Here is a 20,666-nt window from a genome sequence, read left to right on the forward strand (position 1 = left end):
GCAGGAGGAGGGACTTGCATGTGCTTTAAAAGTAACTAGCTAAATAGGTAAAAGCTCATAAGGCATTTAAGCTTTGCTCACCATTGCCAAGTTTCCACAGGTTTGAACATCGAGTGTTCCTGTAAACAAGATCTCAGCCCGTACCCTCCTCCTGTATAGGTGGCCACTGAGGTTTCACTTAAAACTCTGTACATGCCTTTGTGTAACCAAGGCAATGATTGACCTAACGACTCTGCAAACTAAACTCTAATGTTGAAACCTCGTTACATGGCTGACAGGGCTAGAAAACACTTGCGTGTCTTGAAGCTTCCTGGGCAAACTGCTCTGATGTGAAATATTTCCTATTGCTGGAGCAGAAGAGTCCACTAAAGGCAGCTGAATAAAAAGAGAAGTGGTACAGCCTGGAGATGAAAGGAAGTAGCCTCTCCTTTTAGGTTAAATACATAGGTGTGGAACTCTGAGGCTGGTGGCTGTTCTGACTTGGTTCACAGGAGACTTTACTGAAAGCCATGCTGGGCAGATCTTGGGGTGCCTGGCTCGTATGAAGTCTGATGGAGGTTTTGTCACTGGTGCAGGTGGAGATAACCTGTTGGCCAGAGATGGTTGGTGCCTGTGGAAAAAATACATCCAAATGTGGCAGCTGAGTTGAGCAAGGAGCAACACAGCAGTTACAGTGAAGGGTCTCCATCCTCTGAGCAACGACTGTTGCCTGTCAGGACTCCATGTTTTTCCCAAACCTCAGTCTCTCAATGGGTTCTTCCCTGAGGGAAATGAGTCTCCTGTGAGTTATGTCCTTTACACTTCACATATAACTCCTCTCAAACATGGCAGAGACCTCTGTTTCCCAATCTTGAATAGCTGAAATGGAGAAGATGGTACTGTCCCATTCGATCCCAGATTAGTTCCCAGTCCTATCTTTGGGCTCCCTTTAGATATTGTGCTGGTGTAAGAGAAATGTCAGGGTGATGCTCTTATCCATACTGTGTTTCTGAGGTTTCATACCAGCGAATGGTACCATGGACTTTACACTTATGCATTTTCATTGGCTTCTCATATACTGCTTACAATATGCTCAAAACCTCTCTTTCTTAGGCTGCTTTGGGAGCACTAAGTGTTGACTGGTATCAAAGCAAGGCTGCAGCTTTTTTTCTGCCTTGCTGCTAGGGGTCTGAAGATGATCTTGAGAAGGAAAGTCAAAATACTGTTTCTTAAAGCTTTTTCAGAGTTCACCATAGTTTGTAGAATCTCTGCATTTCAGATTTTTACTGATGTACATTTGGCCTATTCATTTGTCTGAAATTGTAATTTTTCAAAAGGTCAAAATCGAACCCACATGTATGCAAGCATATTGGTTCCCTTTTATTCTTTTGGAACAGGCTGGAAATAGGCTGTTTGTGAGGATATGTGATTTCTTGTTTATTTTTGGACTTTCCCTTAAACCTGAGGATGAGAAGAATGTGTTGTGATCACCAAACTGGGCTGAATTTACATGCCTGGCAATAAGACTGTGTTGGGAAATGGAATGAGTCTGCTTTGAGATATATTTAAAGAGGGAAAATGTAGTGAACCCACACACAGGTGAATTTTAATTTTATTTAATGAATTTAAAGACACTTGTCTAATCTTCCTGACAAAAGTATAATTTGCTCTATAACTGCATTTTACCTATTAGGTTGGTTTTGTGTGGTTTTAGTTGTGTACTGTCAGTTTTTGCTTCTGAGATGTTAGAGCCTTTTCCTTTTTTTTCCTTTAATGCATGTTAAAAGCTTCGTATAGATTTGCTGTTTCTGAACATTCTTTCTTATATCTCCAAACGTTGAATGTCAAAGCAGTGAAATAAACAGCCCTCCCAGACTAATTGAGGAAGAGCCTTTCTACTGTTAGAAAATTTGGAAAGTTATGGCAGCGACCAGGCCTCCCCTCAGTGCACCATAGCTGCACAGCTCTTTGTCTCAATGAAAATCACATCAGTAAAATATAGTTACACTGTGCAAGAGTATTAAGGTTGTGGGTTTATGATGCAGTAAATCTGGATTTAAGATGGCTTTTGTGGGATCAGAGGCACACTGCAACCTTGTGGCTTGATAAGTTTATTCAGTACAGTTTCACTCTGAAAAATATCCTTTGCATGCACAAGAACATTTGAAGGCTATTTTAAGTTTTTTAATATCCCCCCTTGTCAGAAGAAGAAAACTTTGATCCATTCTCATCTGTCCACCACTGTAAGACCAGTCAGATACTGCTGTCCTGCCTTGGACAATATTGTCCGAGTCCTGTCCAGCATTGAACTTGGCTGGCTGTTGTAAGAGAACTGTGACTGGTTTTGCATACCTGACTGTTTGTTGATGCTTTTAAAAAAATATTTATTTTTTTAACTTAGCATCAAGACTAAGGCTTTGCTGTCTGAAGGAAGCAAGGTCTAAAGCCTTGACATTTTTTAACATGGCTGATGACAACAATCAGCATCTAAGCCCAAAAACCTTCCTGTGTCTGTAAAGAAAGGATGGACAGAGCAGTTTTAAAATGCGAAGGTCTTGAATGTTTTGTCTATCTGCCAGAAGTCAAGAAATAGTTGATAGAAAAGGCAGGAAATTAAGTAGGCAGAGTGCTTCACGTAATACACAAAACTGCAGCAGGTCTGCTAGTCTGTGTGTGAGGTGGTTCCTGCTGCTGACTCCAAATCCCGATTTTGGGTCACATCTTAAAGCAGACAAGATATTTGGTATGGAGAATGTCAAGGATTTGGCTATAGATTTTATATTCTTGTCTTCAGAAAGCAAGGCTGAAACTTTAAGGTAAAGTCAGAATTTTTTTATTTAAGATGCTTTTGAAGAGGAAGTAGGTGATAACTGGCTGGTAGTAATTCAGATGTGTTGACTGGTAATTAAATATAGTTTTCACATTCATTTGGCACTATTCCTGGAGGACTGGGTGGGTGCATGCTGTATGTGTACACATGCTCACTGAAGTAGTTGTAGGGCTCAGTGTACACTTGTTTAGATCTCTGATTAATGGTTGTTTTTTCCTGGTTGTCTTTGCCAAACTGCACTTGGATAGAAAATGAAATTAAAAAGCACTTCATTTAAAGACTAATTATTAGTGAAACAAAAGCTTGTTCAAATGATCTTCTCTTTGGGCAAAATAAAAGTTTACCAAAATATGGTTTTGTTCTTTCAAGTTACCCGGTGTCATTAAACAAAGGAAGCATTGTGACTTTTTGTTTCTGGTCACCATGCCCTTCAGAGTTTAGATATAGCAGATAACATAGTGGATACCGGAGGGAAGAGAAGTATAAGCTTTCCACATCCTGGAACTTCCCCACTCCCACAGCTTACTTTCAGGGGCAAGTTCAAAGCCCATAATAATATGTTAATTTAAGCAAACTTAAATTTACAAACTGTATTTTGGCCATTTGGGTAAAAGTGTAGCTGTCAAAAGCTGAGTTAGACCTTCTGCAAACTTGTTTGCATTGGTCTATGGCTTCTGCAAGCTCAGTGTCTGACTTGCATTAAATCTTTGAGAAGCGAACCATTGTTTGCTTGAACAGTGTTTTGAATTAATTTAGTTTTAATTTTTTTAGAATTAATTTAATTTATGGTAAAAGTACTGTGTTTCAAATGTAGAATTAAGAAGATTTGATTTAGAGATTCAGATAGCTCTGATTTAATTCCAGCTGTGAAAGTGCAGAAAAGTGTGATTTGGATTTAGAGGGTTCCCCCTCACCCCCTAAACCACCACCCACCATTGCAACTCTTGCTTTTGCTTGTTAACCTTTTCTTAAAATTAAAATCAGCCAACTGTCATACCTGAACTATTTCCATATGAAAAGCAACACACCTGAATAGGTGTTCTTGAAAGGAAGACTAGTCCTACATATTGCAGTGCAGTATTGAAGTCACAAAGTAAATGACAAGGGAGTATGTCTGAAAATAAGGTGAGGTTTTCTTGGACTATGTGGTATCTCTGCAATGCACTTAGCTTGTCAGCAGGTTGAAACTGGAGCTTTTTATCAACTGCTGGTTGTGTAAGAAGGAGCATCTCTCACCCCGTCTTGGGAATGCCCAGGTCACTTCAGGGTGCAGGAGAGCAACAACAGAAATTTCTTTCAATGTATTCAGCTTTCTAAATTTATCTTTGTCCCTTATCTGACTCCTGTGGTGTGCAGTAGTTCTTGCATCAGGGAAGACTATTAGAGTGGTGTTGGCAGGGAGATCGGCACAAGTCCTCTGTCAGGAGTTTGGGAATGAGAAAGGTCGTGAAATGTTTATCTCTCTATGTGCATGTGTGCCCTATGAGAAAGGAGAAGTGGTGGTTTAAGAAGAAAGGATAAGATTTTTTTTATGTGTTGAATTTCTCTGGGATAAAAACATGAATGGTCTCAGTCTTAAGTACTGTTCCTGTTCTTTAGCTGTTCCTTGATTTTAAATTTATTTTACTTTTTTTTGGTGATGTCTGAATGAAATTGCAAAGTCAAAGGTCACCATAGCACCGTCAACTTACTTCAGAGCACTTTAGGATTTCAACAGGCTTTAGATGCTGAAAAGCATATCTGTCATAGGAGCGTAGGTCTATCTTGCATATTGAATAGAGACCCAAGTGTTCTCAGTGCTGGAAACAACCATAGCTATAAAGTTGGTACAAAGGATGGTAAGTCTGTACTAGGAGCAAGGAATGTTTGGAGGGGTATATGGGATTTGGCTGTGGGAAGCAGCTGGGTGCCAGGTTGCTTGGGATGCAGCTCCTTTGGAAGAGAAGATTATAATCTCTGAACAAGGATGCTTCCCTTTGCTCGCTTCATGGCTCTACTCAGTGCAGACACCTAGCATGCTGCCTGGTTTTGGAAATAAGCAGGATGGTACCAATGAAATAAGCAAATTTTGTATTTTGGCTAGTATTTCCAAGGATGTCCCTTAGGAAGAGAAATGTCTTGATTCCTTCACAGCACCATTCATGTCCCATGAAGAATACATCCTTCATCTAGTTCCCGAAAAAGAAATTACTCTTTTCCAAATTCTCACTTCTTTAATCACTTGCCTCTGTGTGCTTATGAGACTTAAGAGAGGAAGATCTTACTCTTTGAAAGAGCTGTCCCAGAGGAGACTCTGGCCTCTCTCAAAGAGGCGTCTGGTGGTGGCTGCTGAAGCATTTCAAATGCACACAGTGCCAAGGCTAGATTTGGGAAAACACAGTATCAAACAGCTAACACAGAAGAAAATGGGAAGAGGGAAAGAGGGCAGGGCAGGGCAGGCTGCTTCTTTTGGGGGATTATTTATTAAGATTCAGATCTATGTGTTTGGATTAGGAGCAGATTTGGCCCACAGTGCTAAGTCTGTAACACCACAGATTGGTATGCCTTTGTTTTCTAATATAAGATACAGAAATCAGCTGCGTTGCCAGCATTGTAAACGTACTAAGAAATTATTTCTCTATTGCCTCTCCTTATTTCATTCCAAAGATGTTAAGCCCCTTAGCGTCCCAGGGTGTTATGTTCGCTCCAACAGACACTGCATTTGGAGCTCATACAGCACTTTGTAGTGAGCTTCTTGTGGGGAATACACTGCAATCACTGAGAACTTAATTTTTTAGCCGTGGCTTTGCTTTTCTAATCCTATATACAGTGCATGAGATCTTGGGCTTTGGGTCTTCATACCCTTAGTGTATACCGTATTATAATTCAAGGAATAGTACGTATGGAAAATGCTGGTACTGTAATACTAGACGCTTTCATGATCTTTTATGGAGTGCATCATCAAAAAATCTCCTATAAAACTTTCAGACATCACCAGTTATCTTAAAGCATTAGAAAAACCATACCTGCCCACCTCATCTCATCTATATTTGCACATGTATTTGGGAATTCGCTGTTTTGGTTGCTCACCTGCCAAAGACTGTGGTGAGGATCAAATTTCACAAACATACCATACCTGTGGTGCTTTGGTGACAAACATCATTCCCCATGGCTGCATGGCCAGCAGTCTTTCTGGCATAACTCAACAGCTTGCTTTTGAAACAGTAGTGATATGTGGTGTGGTAGGTTTAGCCCTGAACTCAGGTATTTGTTTTGCACTTTATAATTAGAGAAGGTGCCTCTGATTGCTGCCATCATCCTCCCGTCCCTGCTCTCCTTGTTTCATCTCCTGCTCCCAGTCTCCCTGTGTGCTCTGTTCCCCACATAACCTCCGTCATCTGCCCAGTGTTAAAGCAGCCCCAAGACCTGGGGCAGGGATGAGAGCCCGAGGTGGGTTGGCTTCTGTGTAAATGCCAACAAACTGCTGTGCTAGAGGGATGCTGTTCGTTACACCATGGGTATGCACAGCTTCTCCCAGGTGGCCTGTGGTCAGATCCAGTGTGCACAAGGTGTTCTCAGTCATGTGCATTCGCAGAAAGGACCACAACCCCCTTGCTGGAGACTGCTCATTTCTGCTCTTACTTATCATTGCCTCAAGCATGCAGTAGTTTTGTGTGTGTTTTTATTTAAAAAAACCCAAACAAACAACCAAACAAAACAACCTCTTTAATGCCAAAATGGTTTTCTGTGCTCACTGCAAAAAAAAAATTCGAATGAGGGGAGTAGTTCACTTAAGTGGAAGAAATCTAACCCACTTTCCGGAAAAGGGGATCAAATAGTGTGGGTGTCCCAGCAGCAAACAACAGTGGTGTTGAGAATTTTGCAGTTAGCTGTTTTCAGAAATGTTTTTAATTAATGTGATATTTTAGTTCTGTCGGATTCAGAATAAAATAATGTCTCAAACATTCCTTGTTGCTATCAACTTCTAGTCATCCAGACTTCAGAAAACTTACTTCAGCTGCTGTGGGACCCAACTTATGAATCTTTAAGAGGCTGGATATCTTTAATTAAACCTAGTTTTTAGGGAGTGACTGCAATAGATGTCAACTGTTTTCTGATGCTTATTGATACTCAAATAAATGTAGTTTCCCCTTCTTCTGAAGCATATAAATAATTTCCAAAATCCATGGGCCAGTTGCAGTTGCCCTGCTTGAGTCAGAGGAGTCAGGAGATGACGTACTGTTCCTGCAGCCTACCACCTTTCTGGTAAGATGTGTAAGAGAAACTCAGACCACTTCATAGTGAGGGAGTATTACAAGCCAAGTTCATACTTTGGTAAAGTCACCACCTCATTTCAGAGCAAGGATTCTTACTTATTTTTTATTTGGTGCTTCCTTGAGATGGGGTAGAGTATTGCTGTGGATTTATATGGAGCTGCTCTACCCCGTCTCATGAGCTGGCAGCCCCTGAGCAAACAAGAAGATACTGATAGAGATTTTGAGAGAGAGTATTTTTTGTATTAGACTGCTTTGGTGATACAAGCTAGGTAGTGTAAATGTGGATAAATATTAACTGACTGCATATGCTGTAGCACATAATCACTTAGTGGTTTATGTGTGAAACCATGGAAGGAAGAGGCTGGAAAAGCAACACTTTCTACTGTTTGATGTGAAATACCTGTTGGTGCGAGATATAATCAAGAGAAACACATTCTTAGAGTGGTTGGCTATACATTGTACTCTTGTTTTAATTAAGCCTTGTCTGTTACTTGTGACAATGCTTGCAGTGGTACTAATGTCCATTTGGCTCCTTTAACATTCCAGCGTGTTTTGTTGAAGGAGAAATAGCGTGGTCAGTCACTAAGTGGAAGCATAACAGAAGTGTCAGGTCTAGGCTAACTTGTTTCACAGCCTGCAGGAGTGTTTTTAATGTAAGGTGCTCCTTCTACTGGGCATACGTTCATTAGTTGAAAATGTTGATTTGCAGATGTTGTGATCGTATGGCTCTTTCAACATCAAGAATAAGGTCCATCTGAAGCTCATTCTAATGTTGGCTAGTTAACTGTCTCATTGCCTTACGTTTTGTTTCTGTCATAAAGAAATATTAAATTCAGATGTCTTTATAATTATAATTTCCTATTCTTCCCAAATAAATTGTGCCTCCTTTGAATGTTTTTAGGAGGTTAATCAATAACTGACTACTGAGAAAGATACTGTTAACAGTCAATTGAAGCTTAGAGTTTTTGTATTTAGAACTTGTACTTGAATGCAAGGACCTTTGTTACATTATTTGTGTTTAGGTGAGGGGGAGAGCAGGTTTGGTTTTGGTTTTGGTTTGGGTTTTTTCTCTTCTGCCTTAACATTTCTTTCTTTCTTGTTATGCTTCTGCAGGCATTTGCTCAAATTGAAAAATCTGCTTTGAGTCTTTGTACCTTCTAGGAAAGAAGAGTGTGCAAAGATTTTTTAAATGGAAAATATTTTACATCTGTTGCTTTTGTAGTTGGTTTTATATGTTAGCTCCAGATAAGCCAGTAATAAATCAGTACAAGCCTCACACGCCTACGCTTTTCTTTCTTTGAACAGAACTTGAATATTTTTTGCTCCCCGCTCTCCTCTGTGTGGCGAACTGCACCAGGAGTTTTCCTATGTCGCAGAAGGATGTGGAAATGAAGTTGCTACCACACTTCAGATCTTTATCTTCTTTGCTGTTTGCAGATGATTCTTTGCCAGTCAGCTGGGTCAATATTAAAACTAAGCTGTGCTGCCTAAAACCAGGAGATTCAATCTATATCAGTTTTTCCAATTTCTCATATCTGGAGTTCAGAAATTGGCTATAAATTGAGTTCCCCTTAAAAGGAGGAAGGCCAGAAGTTACAAGGCTTAGCCAGCCAGTCAACCAGTGAACTATGCTGCCGGCTCGGGGCAAGGCAGAGGCTGATGATTTGCTTTGTTCCATTTCTGTTCAACCCAGTTTTGTCTTGTCCTTTTAGGAACTTGCATATCGCCTTCTGTCAGTCATAAGTGAATATGTTAATGTGGTTAAGCTTGTCCCTGGTGGTGGTGGTGGTATTATTATTGTTATGGTTATATTTCTGTGTTGTTCTCGATTCCACACCCCCCTAAAAAAAATTCTTTTTGCTTTGATTTTTTTTTTCTGTGATTATGCAGAAACATTGCTCATGATACCAGGACAGCAGTGGAGCTGGCAGCCTGAGTGTAACTAGCTCAGCAATTCTCAGGCTTTTAAATCTTCAACCCTTCTGTATCCATTTGTTTCCATTTCAAAGGTGGTCTGCCTTCTAGTTGACTTTATTTTAATCAAATGCGAGTGAGTACCAGGCTGTGTTGTGGATGTGTTATTTATAGCCCTACAGTGTCAAATGCAAAGTGATCTGAGCAACAGCTTCTATTCAGGTTAAAAGAAAAACCACCTCAGGGTGAAGGTTATACTGATGGCTTAACTTCGTGTAGGCAAAGGTTGAAGGTGTGTGATGTCTGGATGGAGGTTTTTCCACTGAAATGGCGATCTTAGGAGCTGGGGGTTTTTGGTGTTTAGTTATTACAGCATCATCTGATAACACAGCACCAAGTAACTCCTTGCAAGCATGTTCTCTGAGGCTCTATCAGGCTGGGCTCTGAGCAGCAGATGTCCAGCACCTCACTCACAGGGAACTGGTCAGAGTTATGTCACCCAGCCTTTGTGAATGCCTGACATTTCCTCTCCTTTGGGCAAGAGCTAGAAAGGAAGTCAGTTTATTTAGAAAAGGGGGTTTTTTTGTTTACTTCTGTCTATTCATACTCTTGGTAGAAATTACATTCCTCCTTCCATGTGAAACATCTGGCTAAATTATAAATGTGAGGAAGTGGCTGAAGAAATTGCTTAACTGAATTGTTGTTTACACGGTGATTTTTTGGCTCTAATTTCTAAATTCTGTATTTCATTGCGACTTAGCCATATATAGCCTAATATTCCTGTTAAAATAAGCAAGCAGTTATGATAACAGAAGCTCCTGCTCTTAAAAACCTGAGCTTAAATTTGGTGTTCTGCATTGAAACAGGCAGTGCTGCAGAAGGACACTTCCTGGTGCAAACCCCTCAGGAGTCACCTAGAGCAGACAAAGTGCCTGGTGGTTCCAGCCTGAATTCCAAGTTTTCCAGTTCTTCCAGCACTGGTCCTGGTTTTTAGATGAGAAAATACTGATTAAACCTTCCCTATGTCTGGGAATGTTGTACAAATGGACAGGGATGTGTAAAGAGTTCTGTCCAGTTCCAGACAGCCTCATGTAGTGGCTTTCTCTGGGGGTCCTGGCGAAATTCTAATTTTGATTAGAAATACCACTCAGCAAGACAGAGGAACAGTTTTCATTTTCTCTGCTTCTGTAAACATATATAAATGTAAGTAGACATTAATTTTATTTTTTCAAATTATGTCTCCACTGTCTTTTTTTCAGTAAGAACAGATCTTGCAGATTTAGTTATGCTTCTTTCCCACGTAACCCAGAATGCCTTCTGGATATAGTTCTTTAGCTGTTAACTTGGTTAAATCTAGATGTAAGGTACAAGGTGATTTTCCTAATTGGACTGTGCAACTTAAAAGGTAAATTTGAAACCAAGAATCCGTTTATCCTTGTTCCCACAAATTTTTGAGACAACAGCTTGTAGGTTTATGGTGTGAATGATCTGGCGAAGGGCTCTGCTCTCCTTCCCTCGGGATGCCTTGCCCTTGAGCCACATGCTGCTCTGGAGACAGAGAGTGTGTTGCATCTTCTGTTGGATATGTAGTTACCTGGTTGGGGAAATAGTCAAGTCCCTAAGATGTTTCTGTGACACTTTTCCAAGGGAAACACAGTGTGCTCAGATTTGCTGCATGCCTGGAGGTATGGGTGGGGGTGCTGAGGACCCCCTGTCCTACCAGGAAAGGCAGGATCAGCCACAGAGCCTTTTTTCCGCCCATAACTCAACATTCTTCTCGTGGATAGAAGTTGTCATCTAGTTTACCACATTCCTTTAAATGGATGAATATGGTTACGAAGCAAATAGGTTTTTGAGTGAAAACTGAGCTCAGCTCTTGTATCTTTCCAGTTCAGCCCTTTCTTATCCGCTTACTGTCTATGCAAGAAGACTGAAAGGAAAATTTGGAAACAGAAACTGAATTATTTGTGTTATGTCAAGCAACATGATTTATTCATAGCTGAATGTGGGAAGGAAATCTGATATGATGAGCTTTATTATATTTATGAGTTTATTCTCCCCTTCCATGACCACTATCTTCTTTCTGCTGCTTTTCCTCCCTCTCCAACCGTCTTTATGCTTTTCTCTTGCTACAAAAGGGTGGTAAATATAGGAGGATTTTTCTGATGTACCTGAAACTGTTCCCTGAGCAGGGACAATCTAACACCATGCACCCTGCACCTCTGGCATTGCATGCATAGGAAGCAGCAGGTAAGAGTCATGTTGCCATTTATGTACTATAAGAAACCCAAGTATTGATGCACAAACAAAAATACAATTATCTTCATGGATAAACTGCTTGCTGTGTGCAATTGTCTTCAAAGTAAGTAGCAGAACTTACTGCAGAGAAAACCTCCCTAGAATCCTCTGACCTTGGCTGTACCTAGGCAAGGTGAGGTATGCACCAGGCTCTGCTAGCTGGTCTCCTAGACAGCATTACCTCCATCCACACGTCTTGTCTTTGACTTTGTACAGTCCCAGGTACAGTGAAGGCTCCAGTCAAGAGGAACTTGCATTTGAAACAGAAAATAGAGAAATAGTTAGGAACTGTCAAGAGGAGGTTAACAGTCATTCATTTCTCAAGGTGTGTGTATGAGCATACATCATCACAATTTTAGCTGTGTCTGTGATGCGTACAAAGTTTGCTAATGTTGTAACTGGAACAACCGAAATCTATTTTCATGAATTGCAGCTGGATTCTTTCCAAGGAGGTCGGTTTCCTTTTAATGTTGTGTTATTAATTAGCTCAGTAATTCATTCTAGTTTTATTTGGAACAAATCAGCAATGTTGCCATATTTGAACTCTTCCGTAAGTGGCAGGAGTTTTCTTGAAAGAGGTCTTTCACTGCAGAAAAGCAAGCATACCCCCATGGCAGGATGTCTTCTATCCAGGGAAATCAGTCTATTCCTAGCCTACTTGCCAGCCTCCGTGGAAGGAGGATATGAAGGAAAGTGAGGTTTCTCTTTCCAAAGTTATTGCAAAGCAATAGGAGGTTTTCTGTCCATTCAGCAGAAGTATTAAGCTCTTACCCCGGTTTAAACTGGTAAAGCTATGTATTCTTCTTGGCTGTGAGAAACTCTTGTACAAACTCATATTTTTCAAGGATGATCCTGGGAAAACTTTGAATCCCAGTGGATGATTTTGGGTCGTCTGGTTCAGTATTGCATGGACATCCTTATCACAGCAATTTACATGGTAATGTGAGATGCTGGAAGCATTGTAATGCCGTTTTTCTTTTTATTGTTCTTCACCCCCAAGTTAGGTGTTACCAAATCAAAGAATTCTTGTACTTTTGGGAAAAAAACTTTTCACAGATGGTATTTGTAAAGATAGCAAGGAAGAAATTTAAGGAATGTTTAGGCTTTGACAATTATGAGGTCATTTTAATTATGTATGTGACAGGATCATGTGAGGGATGTTCCACTGTGTTCACCTCTGTGTGTGCAACTACAAGTGCTAGCCTGTTGAGTTAACCTTGGCTTGAAATAGAGATGTGCTTGAAGAGCTAGAAGGGGAATGCTCTTTCCCCAACAAGTTTTCTGCACTGTCATTGAGCCCATTGAATTATGCTGTTTGCCGCAGAACTATCCACAAACTAGCTACAAGCAGACCCCCACCCTACAGATCACTCCATGTACACAGAGTGGTGAAAAGTGTTCTATACAGCATAGAGTTCATGCATTTAATAGAAACAATAAAGGCCTGTGATTAAAAACTTAAGACTTAATTTTGAATGAAAAATACAACTTGAATTGCTCCAAGAAGCAGATCTTCTCCCACGGTTGGATGTCTTAGTTTTTCACTTGAAAGTCAGTTGACCAAAAGGAAATCTTCACTGTTCTTTCCCTTTTTTGCCTATAATATTATTTTTTCTTCCCTTATGGGAATGTGACTTGGAAAATGAAAGCTCACTGGGAAATGCAAGAAGAAAAGCAATACCTGTACTGCTTCTAACTGTGCATCATCTGTGTTTATATCAGAAGGAATTTTCTCAACATCTCTACGTTACCACAGCCTCATTTTGATTTTTGTATCATCATAGGTTTAAAATTAGAGGAGATCTGACCAGGGGCTGTCATGCTTGTGCTTATTCTGGCACAATGGTTGAGTGCAGTGTTCAGCACAGTACTCTCTTGTTGGGTGGGTGTTCCCATTCTGTCTGCCTGCCTTTGCCTTCCTCAGACCCGTGTCAGGCTTGATGCTGAATCCCAGAGACAGAGACCTATAATTGTAAAAGTCACCCCTTAGTTTGAGTGGCACCTCCTTCTCTGCTGAAAGCATCCAAAATGTAACAGCTCATTGGCTCCGAATCCCCCCAGTTCTCCTTTCACAGTGGTCATTAAATGTCTATCCAGAGTGCCTGGCATAAATCTTTAAAAACAAGGGTGGCCCTGGGGGCCTAATGTGTGACAGTCTTTCATGAAGAGGCTTACTGATTGCTTTTGATTTAATCACCTGCACTTCTGCTGGCCCTTGGCACATGCTTTCAGCCAGCACTGTGGTATTGTGGGCTCTCTCTGATGCTGGGGATGCCACCTGAGCAATTCAGGTCCTCTGAGATGAAATGGGGTCTTTCCCACTGATTGCTTCTGATATCACCAGGGGATCAGGGAAGGAAAAGGAACCAGGGGCTTTTGCCTTTACACTTATATATACATGTCTATATACACACATATCCATATATATGCGTGTGTGTGTTTATGTATTCATGTGTGTATGGGTTACAACTGTATTTGTGAGAGTTTAATAACAGCTACCCAAGTGTTTGCTTAGTCTCTGAGTATGTAAGCATATGGAGGGCATGTTATGAAGTTGACACAAGCGAAAGGAGCAAGGTGCTTTCCTGGAATTGTGCTTCTGGGTATGTAGTACTTCATCTCTGGGTGTGTGGACAAGCCACCCCCCTTTGGTCTGAGGGAGGCAGGCGGTGCTTTGTTAAGACTTAGAGAGCACCAAGTGCATTTCTTGGTCATCCATTTAGAGTTTTCCTCCATGCTTGTCTTTTCTGCTTGATAAGCTTCGAGGTTCCTGTGTTAAATTCTTGTTAGCAATATGCAGTTCTGTGAGAATGTACCCAAATCCAGGGCTCAGTGCATTTATTCACTTGTCCAACAGCATGATGGTAACGGTGAAAAGATCCTGCTTGGAGGAGCACCTCATGGGGGATCAGCTCTTGGGTAGAGAGGGGCTGACCTTCTGTCTCAGCGAGCTGGGAAACATTTAATAAACCTGAAACAAGGTGTTAAGCTGTTATTTCTTTGTTCCGGCCTTTTTGAGAACCATCATCCATCTGGAGGTTGCAAACTGAGCTTTATAAACAGCTGCTGTTGGAATACTGGTTGCCACTTGGTAAATCAAGAGACATGCAGATTTCCAGCTATTGAATTTCTTCTCTGTTCTTATTTTAAGTGGCTACGATATTATTAAAAATTCACGAACAAATACAGATGCAGATCCCTTTCATCTAAAGCATCAAAGAAAACAAGCTTCTCTGATACATCTCACACCAGTTTTTGTTTCAGCTCCTCTCATACATTCCTGTCAAAAAGATGCCAGTTATGATTTAGATCCTGCCAAGAGAAAAGGGGCCAGCTGTTGTGAACAGCAGAGGTGTTAGATTTGCAAAATATTCCTATGACTGGTTGTTCATTTCCTTTAGAGAAAGCCACCTTTTTGGAACAAGAAAAAGTCTCATATATTTGTATGCAATCATAGTTTTGTGCAAAAATAAACAAATACTGGTATGGGTTTGGAGAGTCTCTTAAGGGGGATAGGAAATTATAGACTGAAGGTGGAAGACAAATTTTTTCATAGCAGTTAACATATATGAAAACATTATGTCATGGCAAAGGTTTTTAATCACTTTTTAATTCCATTTAAATTAAGTCATCTTTATTCTAAAATGAATGTGTTCTGTATCTACCAGATTTTCATGCTCTTCATCACTGCCATTCAGGTTTCCAGGGGCACTCTCCTTGTTTTGTTTCATAATGCCTTTATTCACATACAGGAACTGTCACCAAAAATCAGTGTTGGCTGGGAGCTGCGGAGATGCTGCTGCTCTCCTCTGGAAGTAGGATAGATGGCAACTGCAGTACCACAACTGTGATTTAACATTTCTTTGTTTTTATTACTTTGTGAATGGCAGGCAGCATGGTATGTTAAAGGTTTCTTATGCAGTCAACCGTCTGTTTTGTAAGATGTTGTATGTCTTGTGCAATGTAAAACTCAGCAAATACAGATGCCATGGGATGAACAGAAGGATGACACGTGCTTCCTTCTCTGCCACTCATGCTCCTTGGGAGACAGCTTGGATGCAGAGCATGATTGCAGGCATCTCTACATCCCACACACTAGTCAGGCAGCCTGTGATCAGGGTCTCTTGTGCCTGGAGGAGCCGAGCTCATCCTTGCCCTGCCCAGCTCCCTGCACAGCAGCACGTGCATTGTGCCTGGAAAGTCCACAGCTCCTGCATCTGAGTTAATGAGGGTTGAGCGAACACCCTGCATTGAACCCAAGCTGGCTCCATGTTTGTGGTCCGAACCTTCTACCTGTGGGTAGCTACAGACTGTCTGCAACTCGGAGGAGAGCTCCTCCTGAAATATCTTGACATAGTTTAGCAGTACCAGGCCTGAAATTTGGTTGGTGTGTTACTCATTTGTGCCTTACAGGAGAGGATCAGGTGTGTGGAAAGTAGGGAGGGAAGGTCTTGTATTTTGGATGAGAGGTGTAGCCATGTTTCCTTTTTTCATGCTGTGTCTCTCTATGCATGTTGTAGTGATACATGACTTAGCAGCAGAGGCTAAGTCATGTATCTAAAGGGTATTTTACCTAGCATCAGTTTTAGCAGTATCGTGGTCCTTGTATACCAAATGAACATCTGATCTAGTTTTGGTAAGAAAGGTATATGTTCTGATGAGATATTTACCTATCAGATAGCTCCATCCAGTAGACACGGGATGTCTCTCCAGGTCAGAAATGAAGAGTGCCGCTACACATCTGCTGAGGTGTCATGCTGGCTGCCTGCCCTGGTGCCAGGCTGACAGCCCCATCAGCTCAGCTTATGTCAGTTCACGGATGACTGATTTGACACATATTAAATGTGTTAATTAAATGGCGGGCTAGTATGTATTTAAAAGAACCTCTCACCAAATCGATTGTATGTAGAAAAGTACCTTCGAGGAAGCACCTGTGTCATTTCCTAGATGTATCTTAGAGTAAATTCTGTCCTCATGTGCTGTTGAGGGGGGAGAATAATCCTATTTTTTTTACTAAGCCATTGGAGGTTCAGTCTATTACTGTTCTCTTTGCTTGGCAATGGATTGGATTTCTCCAGAGGGGAAATTAGATTTTTCCTTCCCTTTCACTCTGTCTCTGTCCTGTGTTTACATCAATTGGTGGTTGTCTGTGCACTGCAGTGCGTGTGATAACCTTTCCTTCCACGGCCTACTTCATTTGCTCTTCTCTAATAAACTGTATGTACATGTGATGCTTCTTCCCTTCTGGTGACAGCAAAAACAATCAAGAAGATGTGCTCCTTGTCTAAACTCAGCCAGAAGCAAGTGCTGGTTTAACTGGGACCGTTTCAGCCAGTACTGAATCAGAAGTGCACTAGTTGGGATGAGAAGTGGACATAGCCCATGGGTAGGGCTTGCAGCTATTTGAAGTTTGTGTCTAGTAACTTAGTGGAAATTTGAGTATAAAAGTAGATACTCTGGATTTTATGTACCAGCAGCCAGCTGCAAACTTATCTGGGAGTTACTGATAATTTTTGCTGTAGTTTTATCTGGTTGGCTAGCCAAAAGCTAGCTTGGGGGCCATGTTATTCTAGGACTATCCAGTGAGATGATTTGTTTACAGCAGAAAGCAAATCCCACAGAGAGTGTTGGAGGAAGAAAAGGTCCCTGAGGTTTGAGAGAACTTGGTGGGAATTAGGAAACACAGCAGCAGCAGGGACAGGGTCACCTCCGAGCAGTGTTAAAGATCATTGTGACGGAGGTAGTGGAGCTCACCGTGCCAAAAGGGTCAGCCCAGGGAGCATGGAGGTGGTGGGATATGCTGGAGGTTCTGAACAGCTTGGGAAACTAAGTGCTTTGAGATGTTTTTCTTGCCTTTTGTGCTCTGTTAAAAAGCAGAGCCCAAATGCAAAATCCTAGCTCAGGGCCGCAGCCTGTACATGACTCTTGGCTGAGCTGAGCAGCTGCTGGGGCTGAGAGGCAAACACAGCCCTAGTGCTATAGGATGCTACCACCACTAGGAATTTCTGGTGTCCCACATTTTACACCTAAAGCTGTGTTGCCTGAGCATTCTTCTGCTCAAGTGATAGTACGGGTCTTGTTTATCTGACTCTTATTGCTTCTCTCCCTTTTGGAGTAGAGGAACATGTTAGAAGAGCAATTAGATGGAAGGAATTAAGAGTATGGGGTGTGTAGTAATATGAAGGAAACTGTCAGAAATTGGGGGATTTTGCTTGTTTGGTTTTTTTTTTTTAATGTAATGTGAAATTGTGAATGTGAATCTAGAATCAGCCTGTCTCCTTGGGGATATTTTTTCAGTGTGAATGCTGTTAGCCAGACTTCAGGTGCTTTGTCTTGGCCATTTTCTCTAAGGGGTACTCCTATATAATTACAGTCTTGGTGGCTCACAGATGGAAACTGGGCAGGGAGAGAAAACTGCAAAGGCACAAAAAGCTGTTACCTTGTGGTTTCTGATGAAGCTTATACTTGTCCTGCAGTGCAAGAATTGCTTTGTGCTTTGAGACTGGAGATGGACAAGTGAATACTAGAGAGTCGTTCAGGCAGTGTGATGTAACCTCTTTTTCTTCTCGATATATTATTTGCAAATGACTTACAGCTTTATTTTTTTTTTAATAAAAGTATTCGCTGTTCATCCTTGTGCAAATATTCTGAGAATAAATATCACCCTTTTAAAACAGATGAGGATTTCTGAAATCTGAAACAGATTGTTACGAGTGTGCTAATGTAAGATCAAGTGAGAAAGGATGAGATGTGGCTCTTAGCCCCTTCATGGCAATGGCAGCTCACCTGGTAGGATTTGGAGGAGTTGGGCTACACAGGGCCATGCTCTGTGGTAGCATGAGCTGATGTTAACCCAGTGTTACTGCACTCCTCCCCCATCTCCTGTCTGTATGTCTCTCTACTCTAAACAGACTGCTCCTTCCACAGCTGCAGATGGAGAGGTGAGAAAGAAAAGCCGGCTGGAGAGGGAAGAGGGCAGCACTTTCAGCTGTCAGGCTGTGGCATACTTGGGTGATTTTAACTCTATTTCTCATGTTCTTTTCAGAAGAAGTTACCTGAAAAATTATTGTGAAGGATATCAGCCCAGTGGGTTGTCTATCCCAGATCCAGGGAGAGAAGCTGTTAGCAAAGGCAACTTGCCCTTTCTGATGCAACGTTCATGTACCCCTTGTCACCAGTGCCTCTTGCATTTGCAGTGGGTAACCTGTTGTCTGACCTGTGGTTTTATGTTGACTTTCTCTGCTGATTCCCAGGGCAGCAGCCTGCTACACAAGGGAGCAGCTCCACATGCAGTGGGACTGAGCCCCCAGGCTGTTGCAGAGGTTCTTCATTAGCTCCCTCTTCACCCATGTCCCAGCAAGTCTGAATGCTTGCAGTTGTAACATGTCTGGCCCCAGGACTGTTTCCACACTTCCCAGCCAGAGGTATATGCTGTGCAATGAGCCTTGTGTGTTCAGTGTCTTGGGCCTGTGATGCCTGTGGGGCCCAGGTCTGGATTACACCTGTGGTAAGGCAGTTCCCTTCAGGCTGAGTTGTGCTTGCAGTGTGTGGAGCAGTTTTGCCACAGGATTTGAGCTGGGTCCAGCTTCTGTGCTTGTGATACCCACAGTTTCTTAGTGCCCATCACCAGTGAGAAAGTCTGTCCCACATGTCCTGGGCATCTCCAGTTTCACGGCCCAAATACTGCAGGCCTGTTTTGCGTACAGGTTTCAACTTGCCCGTATGATCACTTGCCTGGGACTTAGAGAAATTAGGCTTCTAAGTTGGATCTGCTACTCTGACTGTGCTACATAGAGTAGAAAAGCTGGGCAAGAAAGCAGAATTGTTTACATGGCTGTCTCCTTGCTCACACAAAATTTTCCAAGTAGAGCAAATGGGTGTATCTGGGAGTTTTTTGGTACTGATGGTAATTTCCACGATTTCTGTGTATGACAATGGTTTGCTCTGTGCTCCACGAAGTAGCTGAGGTAGAAACCCTTTCATTGATTCAGGGAGATGGAGCTTGCTTGCTCAATTTGCCGTGGGTGGATAAAGCTGATCTCTGTCTTGTACTGATTTTGCCTGAGCTGGTAGTTTATGGTGTGAACTGAGTGAAAACTGTTGCAGCCCTAGAGTCCTCGTGCCTGGGTGCATCACAGCATCAGTGTGAGAGCATCAGCAGGGTGCCATTCCTGGGTCTGAAGCAGAGCTGCTGTGGAGGGTGGCTTTGCTGCAGAGGTGGGAAAAGGTTGACTGATAGATGGTTGCTAAAAACTCCAGTGCTGAATCTCTTATCGTATAAAATTGAAGCCAGATATGTTGGAAAGTCAGTAGGCTGTCCTAATATGTGGAACATTTCAACAGAGATGTGATATTTCATATACTGCTGCCATTGCTTGGAAGTCACGCTCACCCAGCTAGAGCAGGGATTATTTTTTTGGCATCTTCAGCTTTCTTAGAGGAAAGAGCAGAAACTGATCATATGCATGTGATAATCCAGAGAAGAAAATAGATGCTGAACAATCTCTGAAGCTGTTTCCTTTCTATACAATGAATAACTGCTGCATGTGGAGTTATTTACTATGCACCAGTGACTTAATAAAATATGCTTTTATTATTTGGACACCTTTCCTGACTTCATATGGAAGTTGATATCTTGGTTATTTTTTTTACCTGATACTTACCTGAGCAATGCAATTGAAATGCCAAAGCCTTACATATCTAATGTAGACTTCCTGTTTCTATAGCAACAAACCTCGACCTTGTACTTAATGAAGGAATATTGGAGTGTGAGTAACTGTGACTTTAAGGTTTAGAAAAACAAACAGAAGCACTTTTTATTTTGAGATTAGAGAAATAAAACGGAAGTGACCTCTTTGCATAGAACAAAAAATGTTTCCTAGGCTTGAGATATTTCATTAGTAGAAATGAAACCATATTAATGTCATAAGGAGCTCTGTGTTTTAATCTTGTTTTCCTAATTAAAATGTAAAAGCCTTTCATAGCATGTGAGAGTCTTTGAGGGCTTTTTACCCCTCTTTCTTTTCCGAAGCTGCTATGTTTGTGGTTAGGCTAATGAAAATTTGGGCTGCTTTACAGCAGATACATTTTACTTCTGTTTTGGCAAAAATTCATTGATAGATTTTGTATGGGCTGAAAAGGAAGGGAGAAAAATGTGTGGTGTTTAATCCTGGATTTGATCTACAGGCTAGTTTTTGGTCGATTAGTTTAAATCTGTGTTACAATGATAAATACTGACAAGCTACAGATGAGAGAGTGAATGAAGGAGCAGCTGTCATTTCTTCCCATTTTCTTATAGCTTTTCAATTACAGTTTTAATAACCATTAAATTCTAATTTAAAACAGCCACAGGAAACATCCCAAAAAAAAGGCAACAATGCTGACAGCGA

General features: G+C 41.4%; 1 protein-coding gene across 4 annotated transcripts in view; it reads left to right on the forward strand.

Moving 5' to 3' along the window:
* Positions 1-20,666, forward strand: part of SLC22A23 (solute carrier family 22 member 23) — a 111,753-nt gene that overhangs the window by 51,619 nt on the left and 39,468 nt on the right. Inside the window, exon 4 of one of the 4 annotated variants that reach the window (XM_051799073.1) lies at positions 8,179-19,140. The exons of the other annotated variants lie outside the window; for them this stretch is intronic. Coding sequence (XP_051655033.1) covers positions 8,179-8,195 — 17 coding nt within the window. The 3' untranslated portion in view covers positions 8,196-19,140. Of the gene's footprint in view, positions 1-8,178; positions 19,141-20,666 lie in introns of those variants that run through there. 4 annotated transcript variants of the gene reach the window in all.

Source organism: Manacus candei, unplaced genomic scaffold (assembly GCF_025592945.1).
Source record: "Manacus candei isolate 608988 ecotype Guabito, Panama unplaced genomic scaffold, ASM2559294v1 h1tg000049l, whole genome shotgun sequence".
NCBI lineage: Eukaryota > Metazoa > Chordata > Aves > Passeriformes > Pipridae > Manacus > Manacus candei.